At 39.1% G+C, this 18,857-nt stretch overlaps 1 protein-coding gene across 2 annotated transcripts in view; it reads right to left on the bottom strand.

Moving 5' to 3' along the window:
- The window catches only part of nedd4a (NEDD4 E3 ubiquitin protein ligase a), a 52,918-nt gene that overhangs the window by 21,441 nt on the left and 12,620 nt on the right, over positions 1-18,857 (bottom strand). Inside the window, exons 6-9 of one of the 2 annotated variants that reach the window (XM_055174961.2) lie at positions 16,216-17,271; positions 2,400-2,450; positions 1,945-2,006; positions 1,624-1,726 (exon numbers count right to left, since the gene is read on the bottom strand). In XM_055174961.2, coding sequence (XP_055030936.2) covers positions 1,624-1,726; positions 1,945-2,006; positions 2,400-2,450; positions 16,216-17,271 — 1,272 coding nt within the window. The remainder of the gene's footprint in view (positions 1-1,623; positions 1,727-1,944; positions 2,007-2,399; positions 2,451-16,215; positions 17,272-18,857) is intronic. The other variant, XM_055174960.2, reaches the window with a different exon arrangement.

Here is an 18,857-nt window from a genome sequence, read left to right as displayed (position 1 = left end):
GTCAGAGGTATTCAGGCCAATCACAATGCACTGGTAAGCTGGCCAATCAGAAAACACTGCACCTTTCAGAACGATGAGCTTTGTACAAAATGAACGCGTTTTAGGAAGGCAGGGCATAGAGGAGCAACAAACATGTACAGTATGTGTAAAATAATGCTTTTTTAAAGCATAAACCACGCGAACACATTGTATTATACCAAGTACAAAAAATAACATTGTATTTAGCAACGTAACAGGTACTTTTTAAATGACAAACACGTTCCTATAGACGCATTTCATTATTCTAAATTCATGAATCTATGTCTAAGGTAAAAATAGATTTTAATACGATAATGCTTACTGCGATTATGAGCAGTGTTGGGGAAAGTTACTTTTAAAAGTAATGCATTAACATTAAGTTACTCCCCAAAAAAGTAACTAATTGTGTTACTTTTCATGCAAAGTAATGATTACATTACTTTTTAGTTACTTTTGCATTACTTTTTCTTGGCTAAGGCTTGATTTCTTTTAGACCAGTGGTTTTCGGTTCCAGTCCTCGGCCCCCCCTCCCGGAGCGTTTTGGATGTCTCCATATATGAAACACCTGATTCAGATCATCAGCTCGTTAGTGTGTTAATTGAGGAGCCGATGAGTGAAATCGGGTGTTTCGTGTAGGGAGACATCTAAAACATTCTGGGAGGGGGGGCCCGAGGACTGGAATTGAAAACCACTGTTTTAGACCTTGCAGGTGTTTTTATGACTGAAAAGTTCTGCATTCAGAAATTGCATATTTCATCACAAAAATGTCAAGCGCTGGCCTTCCATCTCAGTTTCTGACTCAAACTGTTCCCATACAGGCGTGTACACATATAGAGTGCATAATGTGACTACGTTCACTTTAATCAAGTACATAAATTTTTTTATCGAAATAATTAAACTAAAAGTAACTTGCATTACGTTTTTTTTAAAACTAACTTAAATATTAATGTGTATATTTAAAAAGTAATGTGTTACTTTACTCGTTACTCAAAAAAATAATATTATTACGTAATGCACGTTACTTGTAATGCGTTACCCCCAACACTGATTATGAGCATAATTGCATTATTCTGATCGAAGTATTGTGTTTACAGGTGTCAAATTGTCTTTGCAAAATTTGTGTGTACCAAAATTGCATTATGGGGTGCATGTAAACGTAGTGAGTTACAGGTTTAATGCGCTAATGAGTACAGTAACCCATTTAGGGTTTAATCACCCATCTGTTCATCAGACTAGAGTTATGTTACCGGTCATTGAACTGGGAGGCAATTTACAGATCACTACTCTTGCGTCCAAACCCCTGAGGATCAATACAGTCATGGTTAAAGAGTTAGTTCACCCAAAAAATGAAAATAATGTCTTAATTTTCTCATCCTCATGTTGTTGTAAACCTGTATGAATTTCTTTTTTCTGAAGAACACAAAAGAAGATATATTGATAAATGATGGTAAGCACACAGCTGATTGTAAGTCAAAGGTTACAATCAGCTGTGTGCTTACCATCATTTATCAAAATATCTTCTTTTGTGTTCATAAAGGCACCTATACATTAGTGTAGAAGAAGCTGGCATTGGTGCATGCAAGTAAAATTTTGAGGTATGCTTACATCCGAATTTTCAATCTGTTCAGTTGGGTCATCCTCTGCATCGCTGTTCTTGGGGAGGTAAGTCATTTTCAGTCGGAGATGACCTTTCACCCTTGACTTGTGACTGCATGATAAGAGATACAACAACGGTAGATCAACATCAAAGGCACAAAACTCAACTGTATCAAGCGTGTTGATATGTACATGTTTCAGATGACAACAGTCCACATGACATCATAGTGGGTCAAAGGGCTTATCGGCAACAATGGATTTGAAACCGGGTTTGGAGGAAAACATGCAGGTATCCAAGTGATAAAAACAGCAGTAAAAATTTCCGCTAACCTTCTCGGGTGCAACAGAAAGTCCTTGAACGTGTAGGGTCTTTCGTTGTTTGGATTTTCTGTCTGTGGACAAAAATATTGAAATATCAGCTGCTAGCTTGCATTTCAATGTGACATTCAATAAAACTTTAGCTCTATTTTACATTATTTGTTAGCAATGGTAAAAACATGGTTTCAGACTCACTGTTTATGAACACGCACACACATAAAGAAAGAGTGTTAATGTTAAACTTTAATGTCACTGTGACTCATAATGAGCTGCAACTGAGCTACTCAAGACTTATTTTACAATGTTATTCATGTTAAAATGGGAGCGCCTCTAAAGACATGAGGCAGACCTTCTAAAAATAACAGCCAACGTCAAAATTAAATTAAACAAATCTGGAGATTAAACAAAACATATGCGGGAACAAATAAGCGTTTAATACACATCATAAATTAACCATTGACACTCACCGGGATCTGATGTAGAGGAACATCCACTTGTCCGAGGAAATCATCTCTCGTCTACACCGAAACACAGATTGACAGTAAGATTTAAAACAGACGGGACTTTAACAAACCTTTAGATATTGAGCAGTTAGATGTCTGACATATTAAAGGGATAGTTCACCTAAAAATGAAAATTCATTTTCTCATCCTCATGTTGTAAGAGTTTATTTCTTCTGATGAAAACAAAACAATATATTTTGATAAATGATGTTAAGCACACAGCTGGTTGTAACCATTGACTTCCATAGTAGGAAAAACAAATACGATGAAATTTAATGGGTACCATCAACTGTGTGCTTATCATCATTTATCAAAATATCATGTTCATCAAAATAAAAAAACTCATACAGGTTTAGAACAACACGAGGATGAGTAAATAATGACAGAATTTTTATTTTTGGGTGAACTATCCCTTTAAGACTTTGTTTCAGTCTTAAAGGAATATTCCATTTTCTTAAAAGAAAAATCCAAATAATTTACTCACCATCATGTCATCCAAAATGTTGATGTCTTTATTTGTTCAGTCGAGAAGAAATTATGTTTTTTGAGGAAAACATTGCAGGATTTTTCTCATTTTAATGGACTTTAATAGAGCCAAACATTTAATACTTAACTCAACACGTAACAGTTTTTTTCAACGGAGTTTCAAAGGACTATAAACAATCCCAAACGAGGAATAAGCGTCTTATCTAGCAAAACGATTGTCATTTTTGACAAGAAAAATAACAAATATACACTTTTAAAGCACAACTTCTTGTCGAGATCCGGTCGTGATGCGCCAGCGTGACCCAACGCAATACGTCATGACGTCAAGAGGTCACAGAAGACGAACGCGAAACTCCGCCCCAGTGTTTACAAGTTTGGAGAAAGAGCACCGTTCCTACGTTGTTGTATGTCAACTGATACTTATTAATGTCTTTGTGTGAGCTTATTGTTTACAATGGTCCGCAAATGTGCGTTTTATATATGTAACACGTGACCTCCCTACGTCACTACGCATTTACGTTAGGTCGCGCAGGACCGGACCTAGACAAAAAGTTTAAAAGAGCATTTTTTTTTTTTCTTGTCAAAAATGACAATCGTTTTGCTAGATAAGACCCTTATGCCTCGTTTGGGATTGTTTATAGTCCTTTGAAACTCTGTTGAAAAAAACTGTTACGTGTTGAGTTAAGTGTTAATTGTTGGTGTCTATTAAAGTCCATTAAAATGAGAAAAATCCTGCAATGTTTTACTCAAAAAACATAATTTCTTCTCGACTGAACAAAGACAGACATCAACATTTTGGATGACATGGTGGTGAGTAAATTATCTGGATTTTCCTTTTAAGAAAATGGAATATTCCCTTAATGTGTAATCCACTTAAAGGCGGGGTGCATGATCTCTGAAAGCCAATGTTGACATTTTAAATCACCTAAACAAATACGCCCCTAACCGAATAGGATCTGGACTTTCTCTTGATGAACCTGCCCAACACATATGCAAGCTAGGCAATGAAGTCGATAAGTAGACACGCCCCTTACTGCTGATTGGCTACAAGTGTGTTTTGGTACTCGGCCCAACTCCCTCTTCCAAAGTGCGTTTAAAAAATCATGCACCTCGCCTTTAAAGCAGAGGTCTTCAACTTTTTTCTGGCCAAATACCCCTAGTACATGTATCAAATTTAGACTGGATTTATCATTATTTGTATACACAAATACATACTGTTAACATACATAACATAGAGGCATACGGGTTTTATCTAACAAAACAATCTTCATAAAAAAAAGTACTTTCAGTCTACTAAATGGAGAAAAATCGTGGAATATTTTCCTCAAAAAACGTAATTTCTTCTCAACTGAATAAAGAAAGACATCTTGGATGAGATGTGGGTGAGTATATTATCGGGATTTTTTAATGAAATGGTAGCAATCATATACATTTATTTATTTATTTATTTAGCAACTTGCAAATGAGATAGCTTTTAACATTTTGTCTAAAGAACAAACAGTAAGTATAGTACACAAAGCTATGTGTATGTGGAAGATGCGTATGTGACAGTTGAGGATATTTATAATCTTTTTTCATACAGATAATTTCCAGAAACTGTATAGAAACTCAATATTAAAAACCTAAAGTACTCCAGATCAGTACGCTATCAGAAAAAGGTACAAACGCTATCACAAGGGCGGTAACCTTTAAAAAAGTACACCTTTGTGCCCAAAGGGTTCATATAATGGCGCTTTTCCATTCCATAGTACCCCACGGTTTGGGTCGGGTCAGGTTACTTTTGGGGGCTTTTTCATTGGGTGCAGTACGAAGTACCCCATACTTTTTTTAGTACCACCTCGGTTGGGGTTCCAAGCGAGCCGAGCTGATACCAAAATGTGAGGCGAAAACACTGTAGATCACTGATTGGTCTGAGAGAATCGTCACTACCAGCGTCATCGCTATAATTTAAAAGATTAGCTTTACCTAACATGTTGTCATTTGTGCTTTCCTGTAAGTTCCCAAACTCCCTTTTAGCGATAAAAACATCCACAGGTTGAGAATCAGGAACACTATAATCAGGAACTGTTTTTTTTTCCAGACTTGTAGTTTGTGGCGGCACATTCGCGGCTCGCACGTCCGCATATATGCTTAAATGCAACTAAAATGAGGCTCGGCGGAGCGCGTCGACTGACACCACAGGTGTTTGCACAGAAACTCATGTGAGACTGAGGTGGTAATAAACGCGATGTGCAAACATCTTTTTGTGGTGGTTAATTTTAATTTTGTGGCGGACTGAGAAATAAATGAATGTATACACATATACATATACATATACAGTGGCAAGAAAAAGTATGTGAACCCCTAGGAATAAACTGCTTTTCTACTGTGATTCGCCATAAAATGTGATCTGATCCTCATCTAGGTCACAACAATAAACAAACACAATGTGCATAAGGTGACAACACACAAATAGTTCTAGTTTCTTTTGTCTTTTTTGGGAACTCCCATTGAACATTCATAGTGCTGGTGGAAGATGTAGGTGAACCCTTGGATTTAACAGCTTGTTGAGCCTGATTTGGCAGCAAATATTTCAAGCAAGCGCTTTCAGTAGTTCTGAATCAGACCTGCTCATCGTTCAGAAGCAATTTTTGCTCATTCCCCTTTACAAAACCGCTTTAACTCAGACACATTTGTAGGATGTCTGGTGTGAACCGCTCTCTTGAGGTCATTCCGGAGGTTAAGGTCTGGGCTTTGACTAGGCCACTCCAAATGGCGCATTTTGTTTTTCTTAAGCCAGTCTGTAGTGCATCAACTAACTTCTACTGAGCTTCAACTGGTGGACAGCCACCCTCACATTATCCTGTAGGATTTTTTATTTTAACTCAATTCATTTTACCCTCGATGATGGCAAGTGGTCTGGGCCATGAGGCAGCAAAGCAAGCCCAAATCATGATGTTCCCTCCACCATACTTCACTGTTGGGATGATGTTTTGATGTTGGTAAGCTGTGCCCATTTTGCGCCATAAAATTTTTCCCAAAAAATTCAACTTTTGTTTCATCAATCCATAAAATATTTTCCCAGTAGCACTGGGGTTTGCCAAGGTGCTCTTTTGCAAACTTCAGTCTCACAGCAATGTTTTTCGGGAGAGCAGCGGCTTCCTCCGTGGTGTACTGTCATAGACATCATGCCTGTCCAAAGACTTGCGTATGGTAGACTCAGGAACAGAGCTGTGTGTCCGATCCAATGATGTCTTCAAGCCTTTAGCTGTTACTCGTGGGTTCTTCTTTACTTCATTGAGTATTCTGCATGGTGTCTTAGGAGTCATCTTGACTGTGCGCCCACTTCTAGGAAGGGTAGCTACAGTATTTAACTGTCTCAATTTATAGACAATTTGTCTAATTGTAGACTGATGGAGGTCTAAACATTTTGAGATTGTTTTGTATCCCTTTTCAGCCTTATGGAGTGCAACATCTATTGATCAGATATCTTTATAAGAGCATGGTTCAGAAGAGCTGATGCTTCTTAAAGACAGCAATCTTAAAATGTGTGAGTGTCTTAATATCAATATAAACCACACATTTAAACTCATTTTATTAATTGAACTCCAGTTTGCCAGCTTCTGACAAAAAAAGCTTTCAATAAAGTAATTAGTCCATGGGCTCACTTACATTTTCCTCCAGCACTGTGAATGTTTAATGGGTGTTTCCAAAAAAGACACAAGAAACTAGAATTATTTATATCTTGTCAGCTTATGCACATCGTGTTTGTTTATTGTCGTGACCTACATGAGGATCAGATAACATTTTATGGCAAATCACTGTAGAAAACCAGTTCATTCCTAGGGGTTCACATAGTTTTTCTTGCCACTGCACATATATATATATATACACACAATACGTTGTACTTAACTCCACATGAACGGACATAGTAGTATAAATTTAATAATTTTCCAATGTTTCTGTAAAGCTGTTTTGAAACAATGCAACCTGTAAAACAGCCCTATAAATGTGACTACTTATATATGTCCTAAAGCTCATGCTAAAATTAATGATATACATAAAAGATGTGAATAAACAGTGTATTTCGTGTATGTTATTTTAATTGTTTGATCCATTTATGAATCTTTTCCCACGTTTTCCTATCCATATAAATTTTGTACCCAACAAACACACATACATAACCCACAACACACAGGCTGTGCTTCACATGAAAACAAACCTCAGGGCGTCACCGAATCCTGCTGAGGTTTAGTTTAGTTTAGTTAGTGAGGTTTAGTGCTTCTGTTTTCCTCTCCATCAGCCCTAGCGGTCTGTTTGTGACCCCAAAACTCGTACAAACCCAACATAACGGTCTCAAATAATTCATAAACAAGCTCACACTCAGACAGTCAGTACAGTACAGACGTTATTGTTTACAATGATACATATCCATGTCTTATTTATAGGCGATGCTTTATAAAGGTAGACTTCCCCAGTCTCGCCCTCAGACTGCAAATGATGTATGAAGCTAAAAGTAGGCCAGAAGACAAAACTAAAGGAACAAAGAGCGAGTTTGTTTTCAGAACACAATCGAAAAGCTTTTCCAGCCTGCACTGGTTTAACTCTTAAATTATTAGACCAAATTTTATACACACACTATCATTAAACCAGAATTATTATAAGTTATAAGTTAAGTATGTCAAATGTTTGATTATAGTGATACATGTCTATTACCATCACTGCAATCCTGCACATGACTTTTAGGGTTTTATTTTACAGCGTCCATAAACCAACAATGACACAAACATATTCCCTCATTATTCACAACCTGTCTCGCATTTGCCTATTTGTTCTGAATTCAGGTCAAACCACAGAGTAATTTTGTCACTGCGCCCGTTCCCAGATGACAAACTCACTATACCCTGTCTGTACCGCGGTAAAGCACCAGAAGCAGCATTAGGAGAAATCTCTGCTAGTGCTCTGCACACAGATTTGTGTCTTTATAGTTATCTATGAAGTCATAGCTATCATAGTTAGTAAGTTAAGCCCAACACAGCTTGCCTAGTATGTTAATATTGCACAGAACAACTGTATGCAACTGTATTAACTGTATGCAATCCAGAAAAGTATTATACTGTACCATATAAAAAACATCACAACGATATCACTGCAAAGAAGTGTAGTATAGTATAAAGTAGGGGTGGGCAGGGCAAAAACTAATGCAGGGTTAGTTGTAACACGGACCGTTTAGATTGTTGCACAGGGTTGAGCGATTTGGTTTTTTTTTCCGTATTTTTTTCACACTGCCAAAAGACGATCTTATGCAAATTATTGTAAATGTATAATGTTTTTCCAGAGAGTTATTGATGAATGAGTGGCATGTAAGTAATTTTTTTCATCGAATGTTTTTTTCGGTTTCTAAGCTGGGTGTGTGACCCCGGATTTCCACCGACTGCGGAACGGCTGCGGATCCGCTGCGGAACGGCTGCGGATCCGCTGCGGAACGGCGGCGGAGTCAATCGGTCTCCATTCAAGTCAATGTGTGTATTTCCACTGACTGCGCTCCGAATCCGTCACAGCTCCGGCCATCCGCAGCCCTCCGGCACAAATACGCAGAGCTTCTATTTTTGACGGATGCCGGACAGCTCCGCAGGGCGGAGCCATGACTTTATCGCGTGATCATACCTGAATTCGCGAGAACTTGTGTTTTTTTGTATTAAATCTTTGCAATACAAACATTACAAACACACACAAATAAAGTAATTAATACAGAAACAACAAATAATAGACAGGAACAGAGCCAGAGGGAGTTTCAAATAAATACATTAAAGATAGAGCATAAATAAATGTTTTAGCAGCCTTCTTATTTTTTGATTTTGGATGGATTTGATGTACTGCTCTGTCTACGCGAGATCTCGTGTTGTGATCTGGGCTGGTTTGTAAAAACGTCATAATTTAACGGCATAATGGGCAGAGACAGAACTATGTATCGCGCGATCATCACATGCATTTGCGAGACCTCATGGGTCCTCGTCACTTCCGCACGCAGTCGCTCTGCAACAAATTTGGAACTGGTGGGTATTGGCGGACGGCGGAGTGCGGAGCCGTAACGCAGCGGTGCCGATCTACAGCCGCTCCGCAGTCGGTGGAAATCCGGGGTAAGAAAAACCAATGTATTGTCATATTAATCAGTGTCTTGTTGACTAAAACATAACATCGTTTAAAAATATGTCTGCAGCTCTTAGCAACTTTTTTGGTATCGAAAATATTTTCACCCAGCGGGGTTAATTGTAACGCTGTGTTAAAGGCGGAGTCCACGATGTTTGAAAAACGTGTTGGAAAAGGAGACGGGACGACTACCAAAACACACTTATAGCCAATCAAATCAAATCAAATGCCGGGTTGCGTATGTGTGGGGCGGGTCTATCAACAGAAGGTCCAGATTCTATTGGGGTAGGGGCGTGTTTGTTTAGGTGATTTCAAATATCAACATTGGCTTTCAAACATCATGGACTCCACCTTTAAAGGGCGTTTTGCAGGTAAAATTTTTCAACGAATTTGTGCAATTTGCTTGTTGATAATAAACATTTAAACTGTTATCCATTGTATTTTATGTTGTTGGGTATCACAAAACCCGAAAAAGTATGAAAAAGTACAGCAATTTGCAATGATTCTCATTTCCCTCACAACGCACTGTATGACGTCACGCTGGGGAGAGAATTGACCAAAGCCGCCTTGAGACCATTGAGAATGACTATAGAAAGACGAGTAAAGTACAGTTCTGATAGCGCAGATAATAGATAAATACATACATACATACATACATAGATAGATAGATAGATAGATAGATACATAGAAAGATAGATAGATAGATAGATAGATAGATAAGATAGATAGATAGACAGATAGATAGACAGACAGACAGATGGATAGGCTAGTATAGAGAGATAGGCAGACAGCCAGATAGCATAAGGTTAGCATATCTTCGTGTAGAAAGTAAACAAACAATTAACATACTCGTGCATGCTGGCTTGAGGGGGTCCATGATCCTGCCTGAAATGGGTGTAACTTTATGCGATCTTCAGCACAAACAGTTTTGGCAGCATGTCTCTAATCCTGGAAGGTGAGTGAAGCACGTCACGTCTGTTCGCGGGGACAAGCGACCCAAACGCACTCACTTTCTTACAGCCAGTAGCGGAATGGCAATTGAGAGAGTCGGGACTTTCCCGGGCCGATCTGATAATAGTTATACATTTCGAGTTATATTAGCAACACCGTCTGGCGGCGTGATGTGCGGCCGGTTCCCGCAGCCCGCTGGTCAAACTGTGCAGGCAGCCTCTCTGCTCAATAAAGTATATAAGTGCTCAACCTGTTCGGCAGGTCCAAACATGTACAGGATTTATAAAAATACGGTGATCAATGAGCGGTTCCTCCTCAAAGCCTGTCGTGATGTAAAAAGCCGCCGAACGCCTGTTTATTACAGTATGTATGCGGTCGGATCCGAGTGTGCTGCAGCTGCTGACTGCTGCTGCGTATAAAATGATCGTGTGATTCGTTATAATCGCATAAACAATTTAACAAAGCATCCTTTTATTTCACAAAACAATATATTTGAGATATTATTTGATAGACTAGTAAGTGTGGATTAAGGATGTTTAAAAATCTCTAGTCTGGTGGTCAGGACATGAATGGATCAAATCAGCAGATTTGCGAAGTATTATTTATCTCCACATATATCATAAATAATAATTAGCAAGGTAACTTTGCAGTATAACACATTATATATTTCCTACGATGTATATATGATTTCCAAATTATATACGTAAGTATTAAACAGCAATAAATGTCTCATCTATCTCTATGGCTCTGGCTGAGTCTTTCTCCACTTCTCCCCAACGTGACGTCATCGCAGAATTGCGTTAAAAAAACCGTTAATAACAAAAACGTAAAAAAAGTGGTCTTTAAGTGGTGGTTAACCTGCAACATACACTTTAACTAACCCCTCAGCACTTACGATATGAAAACCGCTATTATTAGCGTAATTCTTGCTGTTGTTTTAAATAGGCTACACACAAATGATTGCTGGCTGCCAAGAAATAAATATACCTGTCTTGTCAAAAAATTGCGTATTAAAATGTATCTTTGTTGATATGTTTAATATTAATTGAATAAGGTCACGTCAAAGATTAAAATCATAATGAAATTAATGGCTAAAATCAGATTTTGAGACTTTAGTATGGTTATAACAGACTAGGTCACATATAAAAAAAGTTTTTGTCATAATTGTGCTGCTTTTTCTCACATATTCATACATTTGTATCCATTTATAATTGAACTATTGTAAGAAAAGGGCTGGATGAATAAATACAGTGTGGATACCCGTCTACTATAGACAGATATATAAACAATATCCACTTCAAGTATATAGACAAAATACTAGTCAACATTTGAAGTGGATCAAAACCTTTCATAAAAGTTGTCTTAAAACCAATTCCCAACACCCATTCTTGTCTTTGAACAACTTTGATTAATTTTTTTTGATCCACTTCAAATGTTGACTAGTGTAGTATTGAAATATTTGCCTGCTAACTTAATTTTTAGCAAGTGTTACAACTAACCCCCTGCCGGTAACAATTAACCCCACCTATGGGGTAATTTGTAACGTTTGCACTTCTGTCATGTTTGGTGTAATGGTCCAAGAATGGTAAGCAATAGAAACAAACTTCAAATGGTCATTTGTAGCAGAGATGTGTGTGTTGCTTGTGTAAAAATATAATTAAATCAAACAAAAAAAAATCTAATGTTAGGTTGTGCCCCGCTCTCCCCTATTGTAATACCGTTTAATTTAGTATATCGCTGCATAGTGTAGCCCATAACATGACTCTCCTACAATATAGCCAGCTCTATCTCTATAGAGAAGATGAAACTATAATAAATCTAGAGAAACTACTTCTTTTACGGTAAAATAAAGCAGTATTTAGTGATGTAAAAATGATCAAAACAATCCTGTGAAAGCAGTCGGATCTGTTTGGCCTCGTCTTTCCTGGTAATGAGAGGGAAAATAAAAAACGATGGCAGATGTCAAAAGACGTAATGACGTTGGATCAAAGAGAAAATTTTCTTCTACACAAGCATGTCTGCTGAAACACATCAGCACGTCCTCAAGATAACACGCAGCTCGTTCAGAAAGATTTACGAAACCATAAAGGCCATGTGGTGGATCTATAGCAACACTGTATTGTTTGTTTATTTATTCTTTATGTCATTCCAGCATCTATGGCTATATTCATGGCGAGAACTGGTTAAACCATACACAAGTTGAGTTAATCCAGCAACAATGTATTAAATATTATATATCAGACGATATATCACAATTATTCAAATATAAATTTTGATGTTAAAATCCATACATCCATCCATTCTCAGAACCTGTTTTTCCTCTGCAGGGTAACAGGGTGTTTTTAGGAAATGACTTAGCATTTGAAATGACTTAGCAGTCAACATAAACCGGCATGCACAAGTTATTTTAATTAAAGAACGTGATGCAATGGTATAAAAAAACAATTACCCTTTACAATAAGGTTGTATTTGTTAACATTAGTAAATGCATTAGCTAACATTAACTAACAATAAGCAATACAGTTTTAATCTTTATGTCAGTTAAGGCCAATACTGTTCATGTTAGTTCACTGTGCATTAACTAATGTTAACAGGTACAACTTGTGATTTAGTAAATGGGTCAGTGACAAAAACGGTTTGGCAAGATGAGAAATTCAAAAATCTTTAAAAATTGTTTCAAAAGCATGCATCAGGTATATTTGAATGCACATAGTGTATTTTATGTTGATTTTATGCAATTAAAAATTACATTTGTACCAGATAGAATGGACTTGAAAATGTCAAATGGTGTAACCGCCAATTGCGCCAAAGAATGAGAAATATTAAATATTTTATCCACCCTGATGGCATTTAAGCGTAATCATCAAAAATAATAATAATAATAATAATTTTAAAATATCACACGAAAATACATTTTATTAGTTATTTCTAAATGTAAATTTTAATGCATTTTTGTAATTTGTCCGGACATATGCTGAAAACAGCTCTGTTTCTAAATAATCTTTGAAAAATGATGTAAAAAATCATATTACACTAAACTAGATGATTATATTTTATTCCACTTTTTTATGAATATATTTATATTTTCATTTAAAACAAATACTAGTTACACCAATTGACACAGACCGGTTACACCACATTGACATTTTTACAATTATCCCCCAAATATTCTTTCAAAATGAAATAAAAACTGTATGCAATGTACACACATTTATTTTGAAATTTTAACCCTTATACATTTAATTGAACCATACAAACACAAAATAATTAACGTCACGTCATTGACCCAAATACATACGTAAATGCAGTCCCAGATTATCCATACATCAGACTGGGCGAGTGCCTTGGTGCTTCCCTATTCCCTATTTCGAGACCACAAGTGTGCAGTAATGGATTTAGTCATGGAAGACATGGGTAGCTGCCAAGGGTGGCATTTTGCAGGGGGGCACAGTGCACGTGTGACAAAAACGAATTGTGCGACTGATCAATTATACATAATGCCATGTGCAATAAATGCATAGAGATTTAAGTCTATTTATTATCAAAGTATTCATCAGTAATACAGTTATTTTGGGCAAAATGTGAATGATTGCATTGCAAGATGATTTAAGGTGTGCCACTACATGATTTTCTGTATGCGCATCTAAAATTTTCATTAAGGGGCCACAGTGCTCCTAGTAAAAAAGGTATGCTGCGTTCACACCAGCCACGGTAGAGGTGTCAAGCGCAAGTGATTCAATGTTAAGTCAATGTGAAGACGTGTTGAGGCATGTCTGGAGGTCTCGCAGTGGTAATGAGGGGTATAGTGAATGGCGTAAATTGAGCGTTGCTGCGAGAAACGCACTAGTTGAAAAATTTGAACTTTAGCGGAAAAACGTGCCGCATTAACCAATGAGGAGCTTGCCTAGTAGTGACCTGATTACAGGAAGCGAGCGGGGTCGCAGAAGCCCCTCCCATGATGCAAATTTCCGCGCAAATGTGTCGATGACTAGAATTTCACGCACGAACAAAGCGAGTAAACTCAAATTGTTTAAGCAGCAAACTAGACGCGGTAGACGCGAATTTGATGCCTCAAACACATATGGGGGCACTTCAAATGTGGTCCCCTAGGGCAGTGGTTCCCAAACTTTTTCAGAGTGCGCCCCCCCTTGTAAACGATGCATTCCTTCGCGCCCCCCCCCAAAAAAAAATTTGTGACAAAAAGTGTTCTAAAACTCTAAAATTATACAAAAAAGTAGTGCTTTTGGTTAGTAGCCTAATTTTTTTAGGTTTAATTACACAAAATTCATGATAAATTAATGTATTTCATAAAATGTCATAAAACTGGGGCCCCCCTGGCACCATCTCGCGGCCCCCAGTTTGAAAACCGTTGCCCTAGGGCACTACATTGTGTTAATCCGGGCCTGAGTAAATGCTAAAATTAATAAAAAACAAGGTATATGAATGCTGTAGAAGTGTTGTTCATTGTTATCTAATGCATTAACAAATGTTAACATAAATATAAAGTTTTTTATTGACTTATGGTACATTAGCCATTAAATGATTTCTTTGGAAAAGGCAGTGCTACCTATAAGAGAGGAGATATTTATATTAAGCTCCTAAACCAATAGCCATGTGTGGTCTTGGTCACATAACCAAAACTGAAATTAGATTTAGAAAAGAAGCATGCGATTGCATTTTATTCCAATTAAAAATAGTAAAGACAAGTATTTTTTAAATGAACTTAATGAATCGTGCCAGGCTTCATGCAATTTCATTCATAATAAATCCACTGAGCTGTCAAGCATCATTAGAGGAAAGACGTCACTCAAGAGATAACAGCTAAAGTCTGATAAGAGCGAATCATACACATAAACCACTGTGGAAAAACACACACATAAATACACAGTCATCCACAAACACACCGCCACCCTATATACACACACACACACACAAACCCCTATCACACAGTGCCAATAAGGGTAAAGGCTAGAGTTAACTCCACGTGAAACTGGTTTCTATCACACTGTTAAAATCAGAGACAGAGAGAATCTGCAAATGAAATGAGTTCAGGGGTGAGCGAGCGAGACACCTGATGCTTCGAAAACATGCCACGGCTGATAGACATCCCACTGGGCAGCAAACATATTATCCTTAACAGAAGAGGAGTCACATCGTTTGGACCCCAACTCCACCAATCGCCGGCCTCTCTTCTGACCTTTGGCCCAACAGCTGAGAGCCGCCATGTGTGGCCGCTGAGGATCATGTTGAATCCAGAGGGCTGACCAGCGTTGTGCACGGCCAGACTAACTGGAGTCGAGCAGAATATTTTAGAGGCTGTGTATTTATAGATCGCGGGCTGGGGGAGATATCTACGATTATCCCGAAGCGACAAACTTACACTCACTGCTTAGAAATGTATCAATAAAAACAAAACAAAAATCCAATTAAACACAACACGTGCATGGAAGTCACAAGCTAAGGGGTTTCATTTTAAAATCGTATCTGAACGCAAACCAGACGGAGTTAATAGGTGTAATGCATCTCTATACTTCTGAAAGCTTGTGTGCACAACACTGCTTAACTCTGCGAATTAACACATCGAACAAGCAAAAGCAGCTAAATTTTGCCATCTAAATTAGGATCGCAAAATGAAAAATGCAACAAAGTCTCAGTATTTAAAAAAAAACCTTTAAAAAAGGGCTCTTAATAAAGGTAAGAAAGACATGGTTATTCGAGAACCTCCGACTAAAAGGTTCCCTTTTGGGGAATACAATTTTTTATCCTAACTCTAACCATTTACAAAAACTTTACTTAAAAAGTGTAAGAAAATTCAGAAATACTAAGAAAAAAAAAAGTAGGTAAAGTTGACCTAAATTCGCATCCGCACACAACTAAGATAAGAAAAAGTCCATGAGAACATTTCCATTTAAAGAAACACAAATTTTAGATCTCTACAATAATGTACTTTCTGCAAATGTGCATAGATATACAATGTAAATGTTTTTAAAATCTTTGAAACGTAAAGAAAACCTTAATAAAATATACTTTTTATTAAACATTCTCAATGCACCATTTGCACAATACTCCACCAAAGCAACCACGTTCTGACATCTAAACAACTATCTAATGCCAAGCAATTTAACTTTATATAAAATAATGTTTTAAAAAGACTAAAATGACCCTTTAAAATGTAATAAAACTGTATTTTTCACTATTCAAGAGAAATGCTTACTGTGAGACTGCTCTCTACACAGGTAGGAACGTGATCCTTTGTGCCGGTTGCGCTGCTATCCTTTAGAGTGTTTGGTTTTTTTGTACCTGTGCCACGAGACACATGGATGTGCACATGTGGAGGGCCATTCCCGGAGTGAATGTGTGCACCGTTCGAAACGAGACAAGATATCTCCGTGTTTTCGCAAGGAACCTCCAAAGAAATGCTCCTATGAAGAACATGACGGGAGTCTTTTTTTGAGGAATTACTACTAGTCGGACAGGTATTGTGTCTCCTTTCTGTTGACGGCGGCCGTCCGCTTGGCAGCATACAAGCCGAGGTACTACGGTAAAGCTTCGCTTTCTGGGATACTGGCACGTCATCTGATTGCGGACCGTCTGGAGGTTTGGAACAGTCACCGTTAAGCTTTGCCTTGGCTGGATTTCCTTTCTTTGAAGGAAGTCGCAGTAAAACGCTGGAGTGTCTTTCCGTTCGCTCCGGCCCTGACGGTTGTTCTGCAGGTACGTTGAAATTAACCATGGCTTTGGCGTCTCTTTGCTCTGCTGACACGCAGCTGGTTTTGGACAGTCGCAGACCGTTCACAGCCGTGGCGACGGATCCCTTGGATGTCACTAGGGTGTCATCGTGCGGCACATCGGTGCTGGACAGCTGCATCTGATGTGAGGTCTGAAAAGAACTACGTCCAGATGGGGGCAGAGGCGGAATCATGGGAGACGCGACCGGACTGACGGGGGACGCGGGCGGCGTTGTGCAGGGACTCCGTGGAAAAATCACCAAAGAAGAGCAGCGACGCAAGGGTGCCCTCGCTTTCCGCCGTGTGACGGTCTTTTCCTGGGTCTTTCGATCAGGCACGTCCGATTCGAATATGCTATTGCTGCTGCAGTAACCCGGATCGCTTGCCGTGCTACTGCTGCAAGAACCTCCATCGTACCCGCTCCCGTTTCCTCCCTCACAGCTCGCGATTTCTCCCTCCTCTCCGTCCGTATCACCGCTCTGTTTGCAAGGCTGCAAAGAGATCTGCACCGTGCTTTTCCTGCACCCTCCATTTCCGTTTACCTTGGGGATAAATACCGTAGAGTGGCGCTGTAAATTACCGTACTCTGGTGACAAGGGCGGCAAATTCAGGGCCAGCTGTCCCGGAGTCACCTTCATGTGGACAGAACTGTACGCCAGTCCCTCAGTCGAGTTTCGGCTGGCACCAGCGAGCCCGCAGTCTTCGGCATGACTGCAGCTATCGGACAGAGGGTCCGTGTTGCTTCTCCTCGAAGCGAAATGCAATCGCAGTTGTCGTGCCATGCGGTCCTATTCCACGGGGTCCAGAAGCAAGCGCGACATGGCAAACCTGCTCGTGAAATCAACAAAGACAGCGTGCAGCAAAGCAACTGCTCTCCGCGCCGTGACTGCGATCATTAGCAGCTACACATAGCCAAAATAGCAGCGGTGACAACCGGCATTCCTCCCGAAGCTGTCGGCCATGTGAGGTCAAAGGCAACATAAAACACAGAGCTCTGTGCCGAGCACCATCTGACTTCCTCTTTGAAGGGAAAGCCTCGCTGAGCTTTACTAAGGCAACTGCTTCAAGCAAACACAAACCCTCCTCTTTGAAAAGGGCACTTCAGTGCCAGACCTCCGGCGCGTACCAGCTGCAGTTTTGCAAGAACCCCCCACCAAACCGATTGAAGTCCTGCTGTTGGTCAACTGCAAAAAACAACAAACTTGCAAGCATGCCAGGATGGAGTGAGGTGGAACAGCCTGCCCCGTTCAAGCCAACCTCACGTCTACCACCTCCTCCAGCCGCAGAGCCAACCCGCTGTCTAAAGTTTCTGTAAAGCTGCACGCCCGCTAATATTTTTACCCCACCAGGATAGAGTTACAGGAAATAAAGTGGAATAGGTTTTGGCATCATTCTGTTTCAATCTGCTGGTTTAGTTTTGTCAACAGCACCCATACTCTGGATTCAGCAGTACGTCCGAGATGCATGCAAAGAACAGGGTGTTACGAGCTGTTGAAAGCGCCAAGCTTGTAAACCGAATGGCCTATTTGTGCAGTTCCAACCATGCGAAGCGTAAAAGCATGATAGCTTAATCTTAAAATTCAGTCTGTAAAACTAACAGGGTAACACGCCTGTTTGTGCCAAATGAGTGCCTCCGAGTCAAACAGTGAGCTTGTTGTGGCAGTTCTCACATGGACTTTTGCCACATCACGTGTTATATGACACCCGCTGTTGCAGTCATTTAAGATCCCCTTCTGTCACAGAAATGCCATCTCATCAATCAGGCCCAATTGCACCAGGGGTAACTGCAGTTACCACAGCGACCAGAATCGGCACGTGAAACCTCCCTCGAAATTAATAGATTATTATCTCCTGACTATAATGTTTGAATCATTTGCACAAAATGAGATTCAGGTTATTTGTATTCTTGTAGATCCACCTGAGCCGAAGTCATAAATGGATTTGAAATGCTCATGACTTACAGTAACATTTACAGGACCATATACAGAATTAAAACACAGGGTTAAACACAAGTGGAGGGGACTGGGATATTTAAAGTGTCATACGTAGTCATTAAAGTGTCGTATGTCATAAAAGTGTCATGTGCTATTACGCAGACAGAACAATAAAGCGTGGGTTGAACAATAAA

Source organism: Misgurnus anguillicaudatus, chromosome 15, assembly GCF_027580225.2.
Source record: "Misgurnus anguillicaudatus chromosome 15, ASM2758022v2, whole genome shotgun sequence".
Taxonomy (NCBI): Eukaryota; Metazoa; Chordata; class Actinopteri; order Cypriniformes; family Cobitidae; genus Misgurnus; species Misgurnus anguillicaudatus.
Note: the sequence above shows the minus strand (reverse complement) of the source record. Positions and strands in the feature narration are given on the sequence as shown.